Source organism: Humulus lupulus, chromosome 8, assembly GCF_963169125.1.
Source record: "Humulus lupulus chromosome 8, drHumLupu1.1, whole genome shotgun sequence".
Taxonomy (NCBI): Eukaryota; Viridiplantae; Streptophyta; class Magnoliopsida; order Rosales; family Cannabaceae; genus Humulus; species Humulus lupulus.
The window spans coordinates 157226948-157249760 of record NC_084800.1 but is presented as its reverse complement, the minus strand read 5'-3'; the positions used below and the strand labels follow the sequence as shown (position 1 = coordinate 157249760).

The following is a 22813-nucleotide window of genomic DNA, read 5'->3' as shown; positions in this document are numbered from 1 at the left end:
GCAGGTTACTACAGATGGTTTGTAGAGGGCTGTTCAAAGATAGCAGCACCGATGACAGAATTGACAAGAAAGAATCTAAAGTTTATCTGGTCGGACAAGTGTGAAGACAGTTTCCAGGAGTTGAAGCGACGACTTATTACAGCGCCAGTGTTGAGTCTTCCTTCGGGGGAAGGGAAGTTTGTTGTTTACTGCGATGCATCGAGATTGGGCTTGGGATGTGTGTTGATTCAGAATGAGAAGGTTATAGCTTATGCATCACGACAGCTGAAGGAGTATGAGCAGCGGTATCCTACCCATGACTTAGAGTTAGCAGCGGTGGTATTCGCACTGAAGATTTGGCGACATTATCTATATGGGGAGAAGTGCGAGGTATACACTGACCATAAGAGTCTAAAGTATTTCTTTACACAGAAGGACCTGAACATGAGATAGAGGCGTTGGCTAGTGTTGGTAAAGGATTATGATTGTGATATTCTCTACCATCCGGGGAAAGCCAATGTGGTGGCGGATGCATTGAGCTGCAAAGGTCCAGGTCAGTTGTATAGTTCTGTTCAGATCTCAAGGGAGTTAGCTGATGAGATGGTTAGAGCAGATAGAGTTGGTGGTGGGCCGGTTGGCTAATATTACTCTGCAGTCGACCCTACTAGAGCGGATCAGAGAAGGGAAGTTGGTAGACGCTCAGTTACAGAGGGTTAGAGAGGATGTCTTAGCGGGAATAACTAAGGACTATTCTGTTTCTGAGGTTGGTTTACTTCGGTATCAGTGACAGATTTGTGTTCCAGCTGATGAGGGGATCAAACGAGAGATACTAGATGAGTCTCATACGACGCTGTACTCGCTTCATCCGGGTACCACAAAGATGTATCAGGATCTGCGGACGTTGTATTGGTGGCCCGGGATGAAGAGGGATGTGGTAGAGTACGTTGCCAGATGCTTAACCTGTCAACAGGTGAAAGCTGAGCATCAACGACCAGCAGGGTTGCTTCATCCTTTGGGTATTCCTGAATGGAAATGGGAGGACATTACTATGGATTTTGTGGGAGGATTACCCAGGACAGTAGGACTTCATGACTCGGTGTGGGTGATAGTGGATAGATACACCAAGTCAGCCCCATTTCCTTCCAGTGAGGTCAACATATACTGTGGATCAGTATGCTGAGTTGTATGTGAGGGAGATCATACGTTTCCATGGGGTTCCTAAGTCTATAGTGTCAGACCGGGATCCTATTTTCACTTCCAAGTTTTGGGGTGGTTTGCAGAAAGCTCTGGGGACTCAGTTGAAGTTCAGTACATCCTTTCATCCTCAAACTGATGGACAGTCTGAGAGGACGATCCAGGTGTTGGAGGATATGCTCAGAGCATGTGTGATTGATTTTGAGGGTTCATGGAGTAAGTATCTTCCGTTGATTGAATTTTCGTATAACAATAGTTATCAGTCAACGATTGGAGTGGCTCCCTATGAGATGTTATATGGGGGGAAGTGTAGATCACCCATTCATTGGGATGAGATGGGTGAGAGGAGATATTTAGGGCCATATATGGTTCAGAGGACAAGTGAGGCCATAGAGAAGATCCGGGCTAGGATGCTCACTTCTCAGAGTAGACAGAAAAGCTACGCTGATCTTAAGTGTAGGGATGTGGAGTTCCAGATTGGGGACCACGTCTTTCTCCGAGTTTCACCATTGCGAGGGGTGAGGAGGTTTGGAAAGAAGGGCAAGCTAAGCCCTAGATTCATTGGACCATTTGAGAACCTGGAAAGGGTTGGTCAGGTGGCTTGTAGATTAGCCTATCTGGAGTTCATGACGTGTTCCATGTCTCCATGCTTCGGAAGTATGTCCCAGATGTGACTCATGTGTTGAGATATGAAGATTTGGAGTTACAAGCAGATTTGGCTTCTGAGGAACAACCAGTTCAGATCTTGGATCGGAAAGATAAAGTGTTGTGGAATAAAATGATTCCTCTAGTTAAAGTGCTGTGGAGGAATAGTAAGGTCGAGGAGGCGACCTGGAAGCTTGAGACGGTGATGCGGGAGCAGTATCCCGAGTTGTTCAGGTAAATTTCGAGGACGAAATTCTCATTAGGAGGGGATAGTTGTAACGACCCAAAATTCGCTAATAAGGCTTAAGGGCCTTGATTAGTGTGCCTGAAGGGCATAATGGGAATTATGTGTGGTTTTAATGATTAAGATGCATGATTATGATTTAAAGCATTTTATGTGACTATTTGAATATTTGAGATGCATGAGTATGTGTATTAGTATGCATGTAGGCCCTAATTAGGTTAGAGGGGCATAATCGTAATTTTGGCCAGTATGGGCATAACTGCTTTGATATATGTGATAATTGTCGAGACCACATTATTATGTGGATATATTTGCGATCTATGACTCGAGACGATCCTAGTGAGCAAAGTAGCAAAAAAGGCATGGTGGGGATTTATACCCAGCTCGGGGTGAGCTCAGGGGTAAAAATGGGAATTTAGTGAGTATACTGGGGTCTATTTTGACATTGAGGAATATTATTGATGATTAGTTAGGTATCAGGAGTTAAGCGGGAAATATTAAAGACACTCGAGGAGTTCCCTAAGTGAATTAAAGGGTTAGGAATAAAGGGGAGGGCATTAAGGTCATTTGGCTTTCTAAATATGGGAATTACTGAGACTTTATGTTAGTGGGAATTGTAGAGAAGTGTAGAAGTCTGAAAAAAGAAGGAAAAGGAAGGGAAAAGAAGGGGAGAAAACAGAGAGAGCTTTCTAGGTCGGTTTATATATCCTTCATTTGTTTCTTGAGGATTTTTGGAGCAAAGCTCAGAGGAGAGCTGGGATAAACTAAGCATCAAGAATTCTAAGCTAAGTTTGGAGAATTGGCAGAGGTTAAGCAAGGATTCACTAACACTTGAGGTAAGACTTTAGAGTTCTTCAGTTTCTGTTTTTGATTTTTGAGCTATGGTGTTTAAGTTGAATTGGATGGAAACTTTAGGGAATTCAGGCTTAAGGCTGAGGAGGAGCAAGCCAAGGAAGTCTAGAGGCAACTTGTGGTCGAAATTCCATCAAAGGTATAAATTCTAAGCTTTAACTTTGCTGTTCAACTGGTTTCTGCTGAGTTTTAGTGTGTAGGAGTGGCTATGGTGAATTTTGAGTTTGTGGATGCATGTACTTTAGTTCTAGGTATTTGGGGTGCTTGGGATGAGTGGAGCATGGTTATAAGGTTGATTTTGAGGTTGGGTAAGATTTTTGGTTGAGGTTGGTTCGAGGAAATCGTAAGAAGGAGAACTGGGGGTGGTATCTATCTGTGACTAGCGCTACAGCGCTAGCCTTTGAGCGCTGTAGCGCTAGGCCAAGTTTACTGAGAGGATTTTGCTTCTGTTTGTAGCGCTGTAGCGCCCTCCCATGAGCGCTGTAGCATTACCCTGCTTTCTGAAGGGGATTTTAGGGTTGTTTGCAAGGGCTTTTGACCTAGGGTTTGGGGTTTGATTCCACCACCTTGTTTGGTGGAACTAGGACTTCCCGGGGGCTCGGGATTGGCCCCGAGGCTAGGTTTTGGACTTGAGGATTGATGATGACTTTGGCCCATGATTGTGTTTAGGTGAGCGCTAGGGCTCGAGGGGGATCGTGCTCAAGGAGTCGAGGGATCAAAGCTAGCGAATTGAAAGGTAAGAGAACTGCACCCGGTTATATGTTTGTGACGGGACTAAGTGCTCCCGATACTTGTACTGTGTCAATGATGGTATTACGCCATGGGACATGTAAAAGCAGCCTAAGAGTGTCGTACATAATATTTGCGCACAGGGCGGCTTGGCCACTGGTAGCCGAGGACAGCTTAATATCCACTGAGCTCGGTTTAAGCGGGCCGGAGTCAGTGGGATAACGGAGGGAGCAGCCTGAGAGCGCTAGCCCTAGTTATCATTTGTGCAGTGATATATGATACGAGTTGATATGTTTAGTATGTTGAATACTTGATTATACTGAATGATTATATGGTTGAGATTATGTGATGCAGTATGGGATATTGATTTGTATGTTGATTGCTTATGCTTTGTTGTTGTGTTTTCCTGCTGGGCCTCAGCTCACGGGTGCTACGTGGTGCAGGTAAAGGCAAGGGCAGGTTGGACCAATCCTGAGGTTGAGAGCTACGGGGTTGAATGTACATAGCCAGCTGTTCAATCACCATGGTCGAGGAGTGGGTTAGGACAGGGATTGCCTAACTGTCTGTTTTGCCTTAATATGGCCTGATATTGTATATAAACCTTGTGTCTTTTGTAAACAGTCTTTAAACTTAATATTTTTGGGATCCCGTGTAAACAGATGATGCTTCTTAATGAAAATCGGCTTTTTAGACCAAAACATTTTTAACCCTAGTTCCTTTATAGTTTCTGTAGCACGATTTTAATTAAATGACTTGATTAGCAAGTCTGGCACTTTATAAACACACAGTGTAACGGTCTTGGCTATGCAGGGCGTTACAGTGCTGATGCAAGCTGGTAAGGTGATACCCTATGCATCGAGGTAGTTGAAAGAATATGAGCAGAGATATCCCACTCATGATCTGGAGTTGGCAGCGGTGGTGTTCGCATTTAAGATTTGGAGACATTATCTATATGGTGAGAAGTGTGAGATATACACTGACCACAAGAGTTTGAAGTATTTCTTTACTCAGAAGGATTTGAACATGCGCCAGAGACGGTGGCTGGAGTTGGTTAAGGATTATGACTGTGATATCCTATACCATCCTGGGAAGGCTAATGTAGTGGCTGATGCATTGAGTCGGAAAGGCCCAGGACAGTTGTTCAGTTCGAAACAGATATCCGATAAGCTAGCTGAGGAGATGACTAGAGCGGGTATAGAGTAAGTTGTTGGCCGGTTGGCCAACATCACTCTTCAGTCTACACTCCTCGAGAGGATCAAGGAGGCGTAGGAGAAAGATTCCCAGTTGAGAGGTCACAGGGAGAACGTCTTAGTCAGAGCGGCTAAGGACTTTTCCATTTCAGAGATGGGGTTGCTGAAGTACAAGGGTCGGATTTGTGTTCCAATGGATTCTAATATCCGACGGGAGAGTTTATATGAATCACATACCACTCCCTATTCCTTGCATCCGGGTACGACGAAGATGTACCAAGATCTGAGAGCTTTGTATTGGTGGTCGGGCATGAAAATGGATGTGGTGGAGTATGTGGCCAAGTGTTTAACTTGTCAGCAGATCAAGGCTGAGCATCAGAGGCCAGCTGGATTGCTGCAGCCTCTGGGGATTCCGGAATGGAAGTGGGAAGATATCACCATGGCTTCGTGGTTGGTTTGCCGAAGACCGTAGGTCAGCATGACTCGGTGTGGGTGATTGTGGATAGGTATACCAAGTCCGCCCACTTTTTGCCTGTTAGGACAACTTATACTGTGGAGCAGTATGTTGAGTTATATGTGAAGGAAATTGTTCGGCTTCATGGGGCTCCGAGGTCGATAGTATTTGACAGGGACCCCACCTTCACCTCCAAGTTTTGGGAGAGTCTGCAGAAGGCAATGGGCACGCAATTACGGTTTAGTACCGCATATCATCCTCAGACAGATGGACAGTCTGAGAGGACGATTCAGATATTGGAGGACATGCTACGAGCCCGTGTGTTAGATTTTGGGGGATCTTGGAGTAAGTATCTCCCTTTGATTGAGTTCTCGTACAACAACAATTACCAGGCGACTATCAGATAGGCTCCGTATGAGCTGCTGTATGGGCGAAAGTGTAGATCACCTATTCATTGGGACGAGACGGGTGAGAGGAGTTATTTGGGTCCTGAGATGGTTCAGAGGACCAATGAGGCGATTGAGAAGATTAGAGCGCGAATGCTCGCCTCCCAGAGCTGCCAGAAGAGTTATTCAGACCGGAAACACAGAAGCGTGGAATTTCAGGTTAGTGATCATGTGTTCCTTAGGGTTTCACCTTTGAGGGGAGTGGAACGGTTTGGTGTTCGAGGCAAGTTGAGCCCTAGGTTTGTTGGCCCCTTCGAGATTCTGGAACGGGTTGGAGAGGTAGCTTACAGACTAACGATGCCTCTAGCTTTATCAGGGGTTCATGATGTTTTTCATGTGTCCATGATCTGGAAGTATGTGTCAGATTCAACGCATGTTCTGAGTTATGGGAATTTGGAGCTGGATCAGAATTTGTCCTATGGGGAGAAGCCGGTTCAGGTTCTTGACCGGAAGGATAAAGTCTTCCGAAGCAAGACCATCACCTTGGTGAAAGTGTTGTGGAGGAACAACAAGGTTGAGGAGGCAACGTGGGAACTTGAATCAGAAATGCGGGAGCGGTATCCCGAGTTGTTCAGGTAATTTCGAGGACGAAATTTCTATAAGGAGGGGATAGTTGTAACGACCCAAATTTGCTAATAAGGCTTAGGGCCTTGATTAGTGTGCCTAGAGGGCAATAAGTGAATTATGGATATAATATGTGAACTTATGTGATTATGTGATAGAAATGCATGTTTAGGTGAATTAAATATGCATGTGGGCCCCGTCTAGTTATTAGGGGCATGTTTGTAATTTAAGCCCATTGAGGGCATAAATGCAATATATGTGTGATATTTGTGATATATCTGCGTAGCACGATCCGAGACAGTCATAGGGAGCTGTTAGTCAGAAAGTCACAACAGGGTTGAGAATCCGACTCGGGGCGAGTCGAGGGGTGTTTCGGGTATTAGATATTTTACGGGGTTATCGGGTTAAGGAAATAAATATTTGGAGATATATTTGAGGTTAGAATGTCTAGGAGGGAATATTGGGGAAATTTACCATTTTTCCCTCGGGGACGTTTTTTGTAACGCCCCAACTCCAGGGACCGTTATAGTGTGCCTTATAAACAGTGCTAAACTCGCTAATTGAGTCATTTGGCCAAAATCGTGTAACTAAGTATGATTAGCGGTTTAGGGATTAAAATTTTTGGTTAAGATGTAACGTTTCATTAGAACGTTTATTATATACATTGGGATCCCAAAAATATAATTTAAAGGTCTATTACAAGAAAATATTTACAACCAGCCGATCTAGGCGACAAAACAGGGTTTAACCCTAGTTCCTCTTCAAACCTCGGCCGTGGTGGTCGAGCAGCTGCATATGTACACATCATCACCTAAGCTCTCCAACTCAAGGATGGTCCAGCTTTCTCTTGCCTTTACCTGCACCACATAACACCCGTGAGCTGAAGCCCAACAAGAAAACTTAATATGCTCATGAACAGTTATAACATGTCATCAGATCATAAGGCACACGCCTAGCAAATATAGCCCTTATTCAAGCAGGCAAATGAGTTCATGTAATGTTGAGTATAACACATCAACCAATGATCATAATAATCATCTAGGGCTTTTAGCCCAATATAGAAGAGTGACAGTGGTACGGTCACTAAGGTGGGTTTATTCCCAATATCCATGTGACGGTAGGGTCACTAGGGCTCTATAGATAAGTGATCCTTTCACTAGCTTAAACAAGATAGGTATCTGGTGAAATAGTCACCATCATAAACCTGTTGGGTAGATAAGTGATCCTTTCACTAGCTTAGATAGGATAGGTGCATGATGATTAGTCACCAACATAACCTTCCTAATGACCATAGAGTCATAACCCTGGAACATCGTTCCCTAGCCATGTGACAAGCAGTCACCTAGGCCTTAGGCCTTGGCTCTAAGTAACTAGTCTTAGACTAGCCAAGCGCTTATAAGTTCATCAACCTTAGGGTTGGTCCAGCGTTAATGCCTTAGAGCCATTCAACACTGATATCGATTAGATCTAATCTTCATTCGGCCCTGCGTTCAGGACGCTTATGCCGTTTCCGACTCTTAGGTCAGTATCCCTGCCTAGTCAGTACCATAACACAAGTAAGCAGTGCCACCAATCATATATCACATATATCCAATATTCGAATACAGGGCATTCAGCATGCTTACTCAACAATTACTAGCATAATTAGGACCATGCATAAACACAGAGGCTCAAGCTCTGAACATTCTCATATTCAATAATCATAGCATGCCCTAATCACATGTTTCTCGTGCATCACATGCATCATATTTAACCACTTGACATGCCTCAACAATAATCATGCATGCCACATTTAATAATCCAACATGCGTCAAGAATAACCATGCATGTCATACATACACAGGGTGCAATTTTCTTACCTCAGATTCGAGCTAGAATGAATAAAAGAACGACCCTTGAGAATGATCAACTTTTAGTCCTTTAGCGGTCACCTAGTCATAACCAAATACGGGCCACCATCAATAAAATGATAATCAAGGGTTCCCAAACCAAGATCTAGCCTCCGGGACATCAATCCCCACTAATCCGGGTAGTAGGAACGATCCCAAGGCCTAAAACCATGTTCCCGGGGCCAAAACACTCAAACAGGCTCAACCTTGCTCAAGGGCTGCGGCCCTAGCACCTTGGGCCGCGGCCCCTAGCCACTCCAGAAGCAAGGGCCGCGGCACCCAGCAAGGGAAAAACTGCTCCACCTGCTTCTTCGAGCTAGGGCGGCGGCCCCCAACCCAGAGCCATCCCCAAACACAATTTCCAACATCCCAAAGCCTCCAAAATCATGCCTAAACATTACCAAATCATCAAATCAAAGTTCCCAATCTTCCCAATGGTCCAAAACCATCAAAACCCAAGGCTCAATCGAACCAAAAACTCAATGATTCACAAAGTCCAATTCAAAGCTTAGAAACTCTAAAAACTCAAAACTTAAACTTAGATTACCTTCGATTGGGTTGTTTTCTATTGAATCCTTCAGTTAAGAAGCTTCTAATCTTTCCTAGGATCGCTATGCCTTGATCATCGCTTGATTCCGACTCCTAGAACTCAAGATTTTTTCAAAAAAGCTTCGAACGGTAAAATGAGCTAACGAAGGAGAGAGGAAATATTTTCTAACGTACATTCTATCTGACAAGCTACTTCAAGCTTAAGTAACCTCAAATAAAACCTAGTGCTCGGGGTCCCGAAAACTCCCCCGAGGACATTATAGTCAAAACTTCTAGAATTTCCTCCTAACCTCAAATACTCCCAATTTATCATCAAATAAACATTCTTATTACCCAATAATTGACCCCGTTATGACAAAACCGCTAACTAATAATATAAGATCGTCTCATGCCGAATAGCTCGAATATATCTCCATAATAATGAAATCTCATTCACAAATTACAATATGCACCCAAATATACAAATATGCCCTCAACAGGCCAAATTACCAAAATGTCCTTATAATTATAAATACACCCATATGCATGCATTTATCATCATATAATAATATAATTCACATTAACATGCATATAATAATTTAATATCATAATAAATCAATTATGGCCCTCCTGGCCTCCTAATCAAGGTCCTAAACCTTATTAGGAAATTCGGGGCATTACATTTTTGGTACCCCGAGTCTTGAGGTAACCATAAAGTTTAAGTTAAATAAAACAAAACATAGGAAGTCTTCAGAAAAATCATAAACCGACTCTTTCTTTCCCTCCCTCTCTCTTGAAGTTGCCTTCTCTTCTCTCTCTCTCTTCTTCCTTTCTTGTTCTCTCTTAACTTGCCAAGGGAATTTTGAGGGAAAGCTTTGGATTTGAGGTTGTAATTTGGGGAATCAAAGCAAGGAGCAAGGTTAAAGACAGCTAAGGGTCGAATTGTTCTTGAGGTAAGGATTTAGGCTTGAGTTTTATCTAAGCTTTTCTCTGTTTTATTGAAGTTTGAGGAGTTAGAACTTAGGCAATTAAGTTTGAGTTTTGGTAGGATTTTGAATGGTTTCTCTAAGGTTAAGTGCTGCTTATAGTGTATTAGTATGAGTGTGGGACTCAATTTTGTTGTTGGGATGTGTTTAGAATGATTCCTGGGGTGTTAGCTCGAAAAGTTTGCATGGGAATTCTGGGTTTCGGGCTCGCGCCGTGGCCTTGTTCTTTAGCGCCGCAGCCTGCTTGCGTTTTTTAGGCTAGTAGCCTTCGAGGGAATTTCCCAGGCGCCGCGGCGCAAGGTTCGGGCACCGCGGCTCTAGGCTGGTAGATGTGAGGCAATTTTGTCTCTGTCTAGGGGTGCGCCGCAGCGCTTAAGGGAGGCTGATCCGCGGCCCAAATGTGAATTTTTGGCAAAATGAGGGTTTTTCGCTTTGGGAACTTGAACGTTAAGGCTCGGGAAGGTTCCTACTACCCGGTTTGGTAGAAACCAAGGTCCCAGAGGGTAGAATTATGACTCAAAACTATTTAGTGGATTAGAACGTGATGGTTGATTATGGTTCATGCGTTGTGACTAGGATTTCTTCGAGGCTCGGGATAGAGGACTGTGCTCGCGATCGCGGTGCTTGGGAAGCTCGGGACACAGGTAAGAAAACCACTGTTCCCATAGAGCTTGTATGCAGGGCAGGACCCTACGTGATTGTGTTGCAGGGCATAGCCCTTTGATTAAATTTGTTCATGTTTAGTATTTGCTTGTTATGCTATGTATGCATATGTGTAAATGTTCGGCACGAGCCGGGAACGGCGCAGGCCGAGGTCGGCAAGGCTGAGAACAGCAAGGGGCCGAGAATGGCGTAAGGCACGTGGAGTGCAAGGCCGAGTGCGGCAAGGGGCCGGGATCAGCGTTTAGCACGCGGAGTGCAAGTTTCCAAGGCGAGACCCTAAAGGATACCAAGGATATCCTCACGGTATGGACCGCGAACCCAGGGCCTGGTAAAGCGCCTGGGACGGCATGACCTACTTGTAAAGCCTATTGATGGCCTGTTTTTATGCTAAGTGTTGGATATACATATGCTATCTGCTTGTGAGGGTTTTCTTGCTGGGCTTCGGCTCACGGGTGCTCTGTGGTGCAGGTAAGGGCAAGGGGAAGGTTGACCAACCATGAGTACGGAGAGCATGAAGCGGCGCGTACATGTTTGGCCTGCTTGGCTGCCACAGCCAGGGGTATTTTGGGAGATGTTTGTACTGCAACTAGATTTTGTCGTTTAGCCGACTCTGATTACATTTTTGAGTTGTAAATATTTCTAAACAGTATTTTGGGATCCCAAATGTTAAATGTTTTATGGTTTTCAGTAAATAGAATTATTTCCAAAGTTTATGACTCTGATTATGGTTTGTTCACACTTTTGCCTTAAAACCTCGATTAGCGAGTTGAATGCACATTTTAAACTCACTTAGTAATGGCTCTAAGGAAGTAGGGCGTTACCGCCTATATATTAATTTAATCCTCCGTAAAATCTCAAATTCGGAAACCAATCCATGCATCCTTGAACAAAACCAACCCAACAAAATTCAGCAATTAGAAGTTAGAATCTTACCCTAGTTGATGGCCTGATCTCCTTAGGAATTCTTTGACTAATCCTAGCTTTAATCCCCAGGTTCTCCTAGCTCAAATCCAAGCTTAATACCCTAGCTTTTTCCTTCAAATTTCCCTTAGCTTCAAGACACAAGAGAGGAAGAGAGAGAGAGTATGTGAGTGAAAGGGAGACAATGTGCTGAGAGGTTCTAATATCTTCTACCTAGTTCTGATCACCTCCTAACTATATCTCTTCAATTAGAATGACCAAAATGCCCCTTTGTACAACCCAACCTCCTAATTGCCCTTAAGGGAAAAATGATCATTAACCCCAATTGCTGCTAATTCCTCGAATCATCCTACAAATTCCCAATTAACCCCGTCATGTCCAAATAATTACCATATACTTACCCATTACCCGATATGTCCCAAATATATGTTAAGTTTACCAAAATACCCATAGGCTCACCCCGAGCTGGGTATTAAACCCCGCTGTAACTATTCTCCTAATCCGCTCACTAGGATCGCCTTGTGCCGTATATCGCAAATGTATCCACATAATAATGTGGCCTCAATAATTTAACACATATAATCACATTTATGCCCTTAACAGGCCAAAATTACAGATATTCCCTTATAAATAAGAACGAGCCCACATGCATATTTAATACTTATAAACATACATATAAACATATTCAAATCATTATATATATCATGCGTGCCACATAGTCACGCATTTAATCAATTAATCACACATATATCCAATTATGCCCTCCCGGCACGCTAATCAAGGCACTAAACCCTATTAGCGTTTTTGGGTCGTTACACGGATGGATCTGTGTTTCCATCAAATGTTGGCATGTTCGTGATCCTAAAGCCAATAGGATACGTTGCTGCTCCAATATTTGGAGCGAAAGGTTTGAGCTCTTCATCTGAGTCATAATCATTCGCCCTCTTTCTGTAACGACCCAAAATCGCTAATAAGGCTTAAGGACCTTGATTAGTGTGCCTGGAAGGCATAATGGAATTCATGTGTGATTTTATGAGTTAAATGCATGGTTATGATTTAAAGCATGTTATTTGACTATTTATTTATCTGAGATGCATGACTATGTGTATTAGTATGCATGTAGGCCCTAATTGTGTTTGAAGGGCATAATTGTAATTTTAGCCCGCTGAGGGCATATATGTGATAATTGTATTCCGTGATTTGTACCACGTGAGTGTGGTGTTATTATTGTGATGCACGTGCTGAGACGGTCCTAGAGAGAAAATTTAACTTACGAGTCACAACGGGAATTCTATAGCCGGCTCGGGAGGAGGCTAGGGGTACCTCGGGAATTTTATGGCTAAGTTGAGATTTAGCGGGTAATGGTTATTGGTGATTGAGTAACCTGGGTAACCATTAGTTACTGCTGTGAGTAACAAGTTTAGTTGGAAAATGGTAGAATTGAAATATTAGTGTGAGGACTAGAGTACCCTTGAGGAATTAGTTGAGAAAGGATCATTTGGAGGGGTAGCATGCTCATTTGGCAAGGGTAATAGGAAATTCTCAGCTGGGTTTTAGTGGGTCACGGTTTGGGTATTTAGGGCCATTTGATGCTTTGATAAAATTGAAAGAGAAGAAGAAGAAAGGAGAGGAGGTGTAGATAAGGCTGAAGTTTTGAGACCTAGGAGGAGATTCAAAGGGATTGAAGCAACCAAAAACCAGATTTGAGCTAGGACTACTCAAGGTAAGATTTATATTTTGTTATTTCTTGGGATTCAAGGTTGATTTCTCAAAGTTTTAGTGTGGAATTTAAAGATAGGATGGTTGGTTTAAAGTTTGAGGAATTTGAAACTCTAGATGAGATTTTTAAGTGTGATTGTGTTTTGATCTTGATACTAATGTTTATAGGTTGTTAAAGGGTTTATTTGGGGTCTTGAAATGATTTTGGGGGTTTAGGTTTTGTTTGGGATGATTTGGAGAGGTTGAAGTTCGGAAAAAATGCAAGTGGAAACCCAGAATTCTGGGTTCGCGATGGGGCGCCGCGGCCCTGTTCTTGGGCACCGCAGCGCGAGGCTGTGTCCAGGCGAGGGTGGCTTTCTGTCTTGCTGGGCGCCGCGGCTATAGGGCAGCGCCGCGGCGCTAGGCCATTTTTCAGGGGTTGGAAATTTGCATTTTTGAGCTTTTGCTCCGGGGGTTCGGGGGGTGTTTCTGATGAATTGTTTTAGGGATTTGGGAGTCCCGAGAGTGTGGGATTGGTCCCGGGAAGCGGTTTTTGGATTTGATTAGTGTTGAGGGTGTTTCTTGTGTGTTGTGACTAGGTTATTGGAGAGGCTCGTGCTAGAGGACCGTGCTCGCGGCGTGAGTGCATCAGGAGGCTCGGAATACAGGTAAGAAAACTATATCACCCGTAGGATGGGGCGTGGGCCCATAGTGTGATTGCGGGGCACGGCCCTATATTGCATGATGAGATGATTGCCGGGCATGGCCCTATATTGCATTACATGTTAGGGTGTAGACTTAATGAATTAATATTTATTGGATTGTTGTTGTGTTATGCTATATGTGTGATTATAGTAAATTGAACGGCAAGGGCCGAGAACGGCGTAGGCCGGGTACGGCAGCGGGGCCGGAAGTAACACCTAGCACATGGGATGCTATAGTCAGGGTGGGACCCAAGGGATACATGAGTTATCCTCGCGGTGAGAACCGATACCCCAAGGCTTTGGTAAGGTTTCTGGGGCGGCATGGCCGTGTTTGCTTAGTCTAATGATTGACTTGTTTATTTGTGGATTATCTGTTATGATAAACTGTATACATTGCATATGTTATGTACTGCATGAGTTTTCTTGCTGGGCTTCGGCTCACGGGTGCTCTGTGTTGCAGGTAAGGGCAATGTCTGAGTCAACCAACCATGAGTACGGAGAGCGTGAAGCGACGCGTACATGTTTGGCCTGCCCGACTGCTTTGGTTGGGGGTTTATTCGAAAATGGCTGTAATAATCTATGATTTTATGATTTCTCAACTGTAACCTTATTTCAAGATGTAATTAGTTTTCAAACCTTAATTTGGGATCCCAAATGTTTAATAATAGAAGTTTTAATGAAACGACTCATTTTCAAAGATTACAGCCTTAACTTTTAATTAGTCACACTTTTGTTTCAAAACCTCGGTTAGCGAGTTCATTGCACACTGTTTTGTCTTAAAAACTCACTTAGTAACGGCTCTAAGGAAGTAGGGCGTTACACTTTCCATATAAGAGCCTCTTCATTTGTTCCTCCATCAAGACCAGTCACTCAAGGGTTAGGTCCTTGGTCTCTAGGTTAGCTAGGGGCTATTCAACAGCTCCCATCCTATTGTATGCTTTTGATGGGTTGTTGTCTCTCCAAGTCCGAGCTTGGTTAGGTGGGACATTCCCATTGTCTTGTATGATAAACATACATCCCTCATGTCGAGTATAACTAACATCCTCGTTCCGAGCTAGATACCTTCTTTGTGATTTGAAATGATCGTGCAGGTCGGGCTGTGGATCATACCGTCTAGTAACTTCCATCTGCAAAACTTACGTTCCGCAGTTGAGATCGAGGACCTAGATTCTCAGCATGTGCTCGTGGGGTGTAAGTATCTACTGACGGGGGAGGATTTCTCCTACTGTTCCCACGAGTTGTAGCATCTCGTTGTGGACGAGGTGGTGTAGGATGTCTAATCGGTGATGGTGGATGTCTTATTGGCGAGGCTATCCTTATTCCACCAGGACAAACTAAATTAGCTGCCTCGACTCTAGCCTAATGTCTTGAGTTCTCTGTGTCTGGGGTTCTGATCGTGGCACAAGAGAATTCGCTGAAGCATTTTTCCTCCGTGAACTTGTCCCAGCCCGCCCTAATGGTTTGTTGTGGACATTCCTGAGAATCTGCGAAGAAGACACGAAGCTAGGGGTCGCAGTTCTGACCGACCGACTCACATGTTGATGATGACCCCTGTGATGACCAGTGGGCTGATCACTCTGGTGGTTTCGCTTTGAAGGCACAGAACTCGGAGTGGCGATCCCAACAAAATGACTAGGTTTAGACCGATTATTCTTGTGGGACTTATGAGACCCACTTGGCCTCTTTCTGACATTAACGTTGGTTGCAAGAGGGGGTAACCGAGCCAAGACCTCATCGATTTGCCTGTTTTCCCTAGCGAGATGGCTCCTTAATTGGGTGTGTTTCCATCTCGACGGTAGTCAAATATCCTGGATTAGGATTTGGTGGGAGTGACATTGAACTCCCAACGTCGTCCTGACCCACCGGTTGTTTTCCAGGATGTTGTTGAACATTTGGGCCCCTTTCAGCAGAAACAACAGTATGATGGGCCTCCTGCCCACCAAGTTGTTCCATCTCATTGTCATGCATCGATCGAGTGAGAACCATGATGAATGTCGACTGAAACTTGCGAAGCACTAATTTCCTCTCAATGAAAGCACCAAACTGTTGAGGCGGTTTTTCACCAACAGTAGATTAAGAAATTGAATAGGGAGATTAGTGCTAAATTATAAACCATAACAAAATAAGAAGAACCCTCTCGTACACACACAACTTTTACATGGTTCAGTGGTTAAAATCCACCTAGTCCACGGGACAGTATTATTGCTTTTTTCTCTCAATTTCTGTAGAGTTTTAGCAATACAAAAAGTTCGTCCCTTTCCCTGTCCATTATCCTTGATATTTATAGGGGAATTTCTTGGAGATGTTTGGGTAACTGCATGAATAAATAAGGTATACATTTAATACATATTATTCCCATTTATATTGTGATATGATTTGATAACAGAATAAAATATACTCCTACTATCTCGGATAATAAATGGTAGATATGCAATAGAGCTTGGGCATTAATGAGCGTATAAGGAGTCTCCAAATCTTTTGGGATCCTTCAATATGTGTTATGTTTAGGTTTCCACGAGCTGAATATCTCCCCCGAGGTCGTGCTCAATGACTATCTATACCTTAGCTCGTATTAAGCTCAAAGCGCCCAAATTTGGATTTGGCCATTATAGGTCTCGAACTCGATTGTTATCCTGAGAGGTGGACTGGTAATAACCTATATATTGTGTACGAACTGGATTGAGTCTTGAGCTGCTTACATGATTGTTAACCAGTTATCCTACTTGGCTATTTTTCCACATATTCATCTGCCTCGAGCTAAGTGATTGAACTCGTGCTAATTTTAGGGTAAAACATTATATGGTTTTCATTCTTTGTTTGAGAATATGAACAAGAAAAATATTTGTATTTGTTAAACTGAAAGGAAATCAGTGAGAGAAGGAAATAGGGAAGAGAACGTGATCCAAATTTGATGTAGATTTTGATCTTTTTTTTTTTTTTGTATTAGTTTTTCATTTGGTTTGAACTGTGAATAACAACTAGAAAGAGGAATAATAAATTCAAATTTATGGTAAGATTTCACAAAAACTTTTACTATTTTTTTATAGGTTGGAGGCTTTTAAGTTGTTTTATTTATAATTAATTATCATGTTATGTGTTGACGCGGTTCTTCGGCAACAGATAATTAATAGAATAAAGAGTAGGATTAGTGCTAAATAATGAACCGTAATAGATGAATGATCTTAAAGTAAAATGGTAATACGAATACTTTTTTAGGTGGTTCAAAGGTTAAAATCCTTCTAGTCCACTAGCCAATATTATTGCTATCTTTCTGATATTCTTTACAGGGTATTTCTTTACAAAATAGAATCCAACCTTTTGCAACCCCCAGGGTCTCCATATTTATAGGGAGAGGGCACCTGGGGGTTGGCAATGGGGGTCATCCCGTGACCTTCTTACCCATCATGTCACTTCTGTGACAGTCATGATTAATTCCTAAAACCTGACACTGAAGTGTGGTCTAATCAATAGGTAAGGGTGATAATGGGCCGCACGGCCCAACTCAGTCGTGGGTGCCTGAACACGCACGTTTATGCTGCGTGTCCGAGAATTCAGGGATGGATTAGACACGTGATGTCTGATATATGCACGTTTACATTGCGTGGTTGATTTTATAGGGGGTCAGAGGTGCCAACTCAAGCTCGCACCTCGAGCTTGAGGTACTCTCAGCTCGTGGTGTCCGTACTCCTGACCCAACTCTTAGTAATCTCATTAAGCCTTTGGTTACCTCGAGCTAGAGAGGTAGGACCTGGTAACAGCAGCTCTGGGTACGTGATATCCACGTGGCTGATATAATTATGCCATCTCTCAGCTCGCTAATAGCCCGTGGATATTTGGGACGTACATTATGTTTTTATTTTTATTAAAATATTTTAATGATTTAATTACTTATAATTGAGAGCAATTTGGATATTATAAAAATATTGTTAACAAAATTTGTGTCTAGGATACTATTTTTTTTTACTCATTTTACAATTAAAGTACCAGATGATAATTATTCATAATAGAATGTACCAAAGTTATACTTGGCAAAAATATATGATACCAAATGTGCATATTCCTTATATTTTAATTAGTAAATGATTTATAGATGAGAGTAGTTAAGGTATTATTAAAAAATTGATGTACAAATTTAAATATATAGTACCATTTTTGGCTGATTTTAACATGATATAATTATTTGTCAGAGGGGGTAACAAAGTTGGAGTAGGCGAAAACACAGGTAACAAACGATTACCAACCCTTTTACTTTTTACTTAATTGTAATTGTAGTTTTTGTTATTTATTTATTTATTCTTTTGAGAAATTGTAGTTTTTGTTATTATAGTAGTGAAATATAGCCAATAGGGATATAATGGCGAACCAATAGAAATTGAAATGAATTGGTTTTCTACAACTATTAACTATACTACACGTTTCTAGTGACTTTTTCCTCGAGTGCCATTTTGAAATTCAACAGAGGTAGAGCAAAGATGCATCTATGGCCTTCAACGAAGCTCAGGGACTCATTCAAGTTCCCTTATGTCACAAATCTCGACAGGAAAACTAGTCAAATGAGAGCTGAAAAGAGAGCTTCCGCTGCCCTTGAACAGAACTTGTTGGATGCTGGAGGAGGAGCTTCCGTCAATGGAAAACTGGCCGAGACCTATCAAAATTCAGAGGGTCAAAGTGGGTTTCTTCATATTTGTAAAATTGTTCTCCTGTGTTTAACATGCGGTTGCTGCTGTGGAGGTATAATACTTGTTCTCTCTCTCTCTCTCTCTTTATTTTTCTAACGGTCAAATTGGTCTTTTGCATACGTGTTTCGGTTATGTGTGACTTTAGATTGTGAATTAATATTGTATTCTGTATAGTGATTTATATGGCGAGTGATCGTTTCGTTCCCCAAAAATTGAGTTTTTATTTTGCCTCTTAAATCTTGTGTTATTTAAAAAAAAATATGGGTTGACATTATTTGTGGCTTGAGATGTGGGCTTATGTTGAATTGTAATCCTTATGGGTGTTTTACATGGTCGGCGGTCGATTTGTTGACAAGGTTTGAGTAATTCCATAATCCGTGTAAACTTTTCATATTAACACTAGAACGTATGTTATGTTTTTTGAATTAGAAGATCAAGACCGACAGTTGCCAATGAGAAATGACAACTCTAAAATTATATTTTCTTCCTGGTTGGTATTGTTATCTTTAGAGTTTTTCATATTCAGTAGATTGAAAATAAATAAAGACTTCAAGTCAACTGATTTTCCGTGTTGAGTTGAGAACTTGAGATATGTTGGGTTTTGTAACTTGGGTCTTCTATGTTATCGAGAGGGAGAATTATACAAGTGGTTGGAAACGGTTAGTTGTAAACAAAGCCGTGAATCGGATAAAATATCATTTAAGAAGTAAATTTTGAGCTCGTGTGTGTTTTAATAAGTAAAATATGTACTTCAGATGATCCTTTGGTTTAGTATTCGTGACTGGAATGTCTTGAATGGAGGAGAGTTATCTTAGAACTAATTCCCTCTTTCAATTTGGGTCTTGGAACAAAACTCCTGGATCAGACATAGCGGATATGGATGGGAGGCAGAGATGTTATATTTAAACTCACTGGTATTCACGGACTTCGTTATAAAACAAATTTAATTGGGCAGAAAGATTAACACAAAGATGTAGAATCCTTGGTTGAAAGAGCTTGTTGGAGGAGAATGTTTTAGGAGCTAATCTTTAGCTAAAACTACAAGACCTAGTAAATTAAGCATATTAATGTAATTTCTTGATGTTAAGAGTTTGTCTATGTGGTTATGAAGTTTGCGGGTGTGCTAAGATTGCTTGGAGTAGCTTATAGTCTTCTTTAAAGATTTTGTTCTGTTGACAGAGTATGATTGATGTAGGATAAAGAATAAGTAGTACTAATTGATAATCTAGGATAAAAATTTGTTATTGTCTAGTTGGTTATTTTGTTAGTTTTATTAAGGCCATATAAAGGTTATAAGCCTAAAAGAGGAAATGTATCTGAGGGACTTGAGTATTCCTTACTACTACTTGTTATTTATCCTACATCAATGATGTTATGGTGTATGTGGTAGGGAGCTAGTGATCTTAGTTTGGGTAGAGTCTGGATTGTATAGGAATCATTAAGCAGGATTTCTCAAGCAGATGATGCCCTCTTGACGGTCTAATTATGAATTTTATGTGTATTCAAAACATTAATAACAAAGTTGTTCTTATTTGTTGAATTTCATCATCCCTACTGCAATCTGTACTTGATAACATCCATTTTAACTTTCACTTTGGTTGTGTTAACATACCAAATTATCAGGCCTTTTGTAGGATGAAATAGTGAATTGTTACTTTTGTACCATTAATTTGTCATTTCTTTTCTTGTTTCTACTTTCTAATTGTATCATTTTGACTATGGGAAAATTCTAATTTCTTGCTACCATGATTGCTATGTCTTTATTCATTGGCTGGATTTACATCATACTAATACCAAATACCATGCAGATTTGAGTTTGTTATAGTGATTTTTAGGTCAATATTATGTATCGATACAGTTAAATTGAGTTACACCTATGATTGGTGATTCTTAGTGTCATGTACCTTTCTATGATTACTTGATGATATGTCAATAATGAAGTTTTTGGAAGCATATATCGTTCTTGAGGCAGTTGTCTTTCAGATTGATAGGAACCACTAGACTTCTACAGAAAATATAAGAACAAATGAGCAAGAAATATTAAAAAAAGATGCAGAAACCTGTCTGATTTTAATTAAAGAAACAGCAAGAATGTTGTACCAAAAAAATGGCCAATATTCCAGACACCGCCAACTCTATAAAGAGAAAATGTTCTAATCAATACAAATTCTCCATGACCTCCCTCTACCAAACCTATTCTTCTATACTATTACAACCATATCCAGATGATATTCTCTAACTGTCTTTATACCCACTTATCATAATCTACCCAAATTACTCCTAGTGTCTAGGTGACCAATTACCAACCCAGGGTCTATCACAGATTCTCTGATTGTTTTTGTTGAACATCTTTAAGGTGCTATAATTTTATCTGATTTTCATTAGTAAATTAAAGATTTCACACTGTGTTGTAAAAATTAAAAATTAAAATGATAATCTGATATGAGAGTTTTCCTGTTTCAGCTTGTTGCGAGGAATTAGGTTGCTGCTAATTCAGTATGCATCTGGGCTTTTGACTGGAATGATTATAAACGGGAACCATTCATGTATGATGTACAGTCCTTTGTTAGAATATGGATTAATACAAACTGTTTTTTTTCCTTTTTTTTTTCTAAAAAAACAAGGAAAATAAGAATAGAAGTTAGAAGAATGGAATCAGATATTTACTTTTAATTCTTAAAAGTTCTGGATTCTAGTTTCTGTAAGCATCATAGGACTGTTTGTTTCTTTTTATTTATCATTTGTAGTAAAACAGAGATGTGCTGCTGAGACTATCACAACTGTATCATAGTATTAGTATCAATGCACTGTGATAGATTTCATAATTTTCATTTTGATTATGTTTATTTTGGTCACAGCATTTTTTTTCTTTTCCATTTTTGAACATGCAATCGTGTCAACATTGTTTTCATAACACAAAAAAAAGGGGGTAAAGCATAAGAATATTTGATAATAGAAGTTTCAGTGAGGCAACAAGGAGAGGGTTGGTTCGCCTGTGCCAACCAACTCTGTCCGAAATCAATCAATGCGGGGATTGCACACAGAGTCGCGTCAGCATAGCGTAGCAGACATTGAATGCAACGTTGGCCTTTATAACGACAACAACACAACGCGCATTTAATTCACTCCAACGGCCCTCTTTACAGAAGTGACTACTGATACCACATAACGTTAGTTCCATTCACTTACATCACAATCCTCTAAAAATCATCCAAGATGGCACACCCCATAGCGGAGGCCGACGACACCAGTCCCTTTGGCTCATCCACGCCTGAAGACTTCTACGCCCGCCACTCCGTCGTCCACGATTCTCAGTACATTACCAACTCCAGTGGCCTCAAGCTCTTTACCCAGTGGTGGACCCCACTCCCCCCTACCCCCATTACTGCCGTTCTCGCTGTCGTCCATGGCTTCACCGGTGAGTCCAGCTGGTTCGTTCAGCTCACCTCCATCTTCTTCGCCAAGACAGGCTTTGCCGTCTGTGCCATCGATCACCAGGGCCACGGATTCTCTGATGGCCTCATCGCTCACATTCCGGATATCAACCCTGTCGTCGATGATTGCATCGCCTTCTTCGACGAATTCCGATCCCGCTACTCCCCGTCGCTTCCGGCTTTCCTCTACGCCGAGTCCCTTGGTGGCGCCATCGCCCTTCTTATCACGCTCCGCCGCGTGGGATCCTGGGACGGGATCATCCTTAACGGTGCCATGTGCGGGATAAGCGCCAAGTTCAAGCCGCCCTGGCCGCTAGAGCACCTGCTCTTCCTCGTCGCCGCCGTCATCCCTACGTGGCGCGTGGTACCCACGCGCGGCTCGATTCCTGACTTGTCTTTCAAAGAAGAGTGGAAGCGGCGGCTGGCCCTTGCGAGTCCGCGGCGACCTACGGCGAGGCCGAGGGCCGCAACGGCGCTGGAGCTCCTAAGGGTCTGCAGGGAGCTGCAGGGGAGGTTTGAGGAGGTGGAGGTGCCCTTGCTGATCGTCCACGGCGGAGAAGACGTGGTTTGCGACCCGGCGTGCGTGGAGGAACTGTACCGACGCGCCGCCAGCAAAGATAAGACGATCCGAATTCACCCTGGGATGTGGCATCAGCTTATTGGGGAGCCCAAGGAGAGTGTTGATATAGTGTTTGGGGAAATGGCTGACTGGCTACGAACCCGTGTCCAACGCGCCCGTGCGAGTTGAGTGTGACGCACGTGCCGCCGCTGGGTATGGTGGCTCGCCTCTCACATTTTCTTTAAAAGGTTAAATCGCATCTTATTGGACTTTAATAAAAAATTGGAGAAGTAGGGGGTTTTGTAGCATGTGACACTCTTTATTTATGACTTGGTGCAGTGTCGATGGTGTTATTCAAGATCTTAGCTTCCAATGAATATTCCTCTCTTATTGAAAAGTAGTGCTAATTTTTATAAATCACTAAACAAAACATTACGCTACCTTAATTTTATGTT

The 22813-nt window shown here is 42.1% G+C and overlaps 1 protein-coding gene across 1 annotated transcript; it reads left to right on the top strand.

Annotated features, from left to right (window-relative positions):
- The first annotated feature begins 20857 nt into the window (after window positions 1-20857).
- LOC133798575 (caffeoylshikimate esterase-like) lies at window positions 20858-22755 on the top strand. The gene has a single exon (XM_062236946.1). The coding sequence runs from the start codon at window positions 21582-21584 to the stop codon at window positions 22545-22547; it is 966 nt and encodes a 321-aa protein (XP_062092930.1). The 5' UTR covers window positions 20858-21581; the 3' UTR covers window positions 22548-22755.
- Window positions 22756-22813: the final 58 nt, after the last annotated feature.

Coding starts and splice junctions, on each gene's coding strand:
- LOC133798575 (XM_062236946.1), top strand. CDS start 21,582: ATGGCACACCCCATAGCGGAGGCCGACGACACCAGTCCCTTTGGCTCA.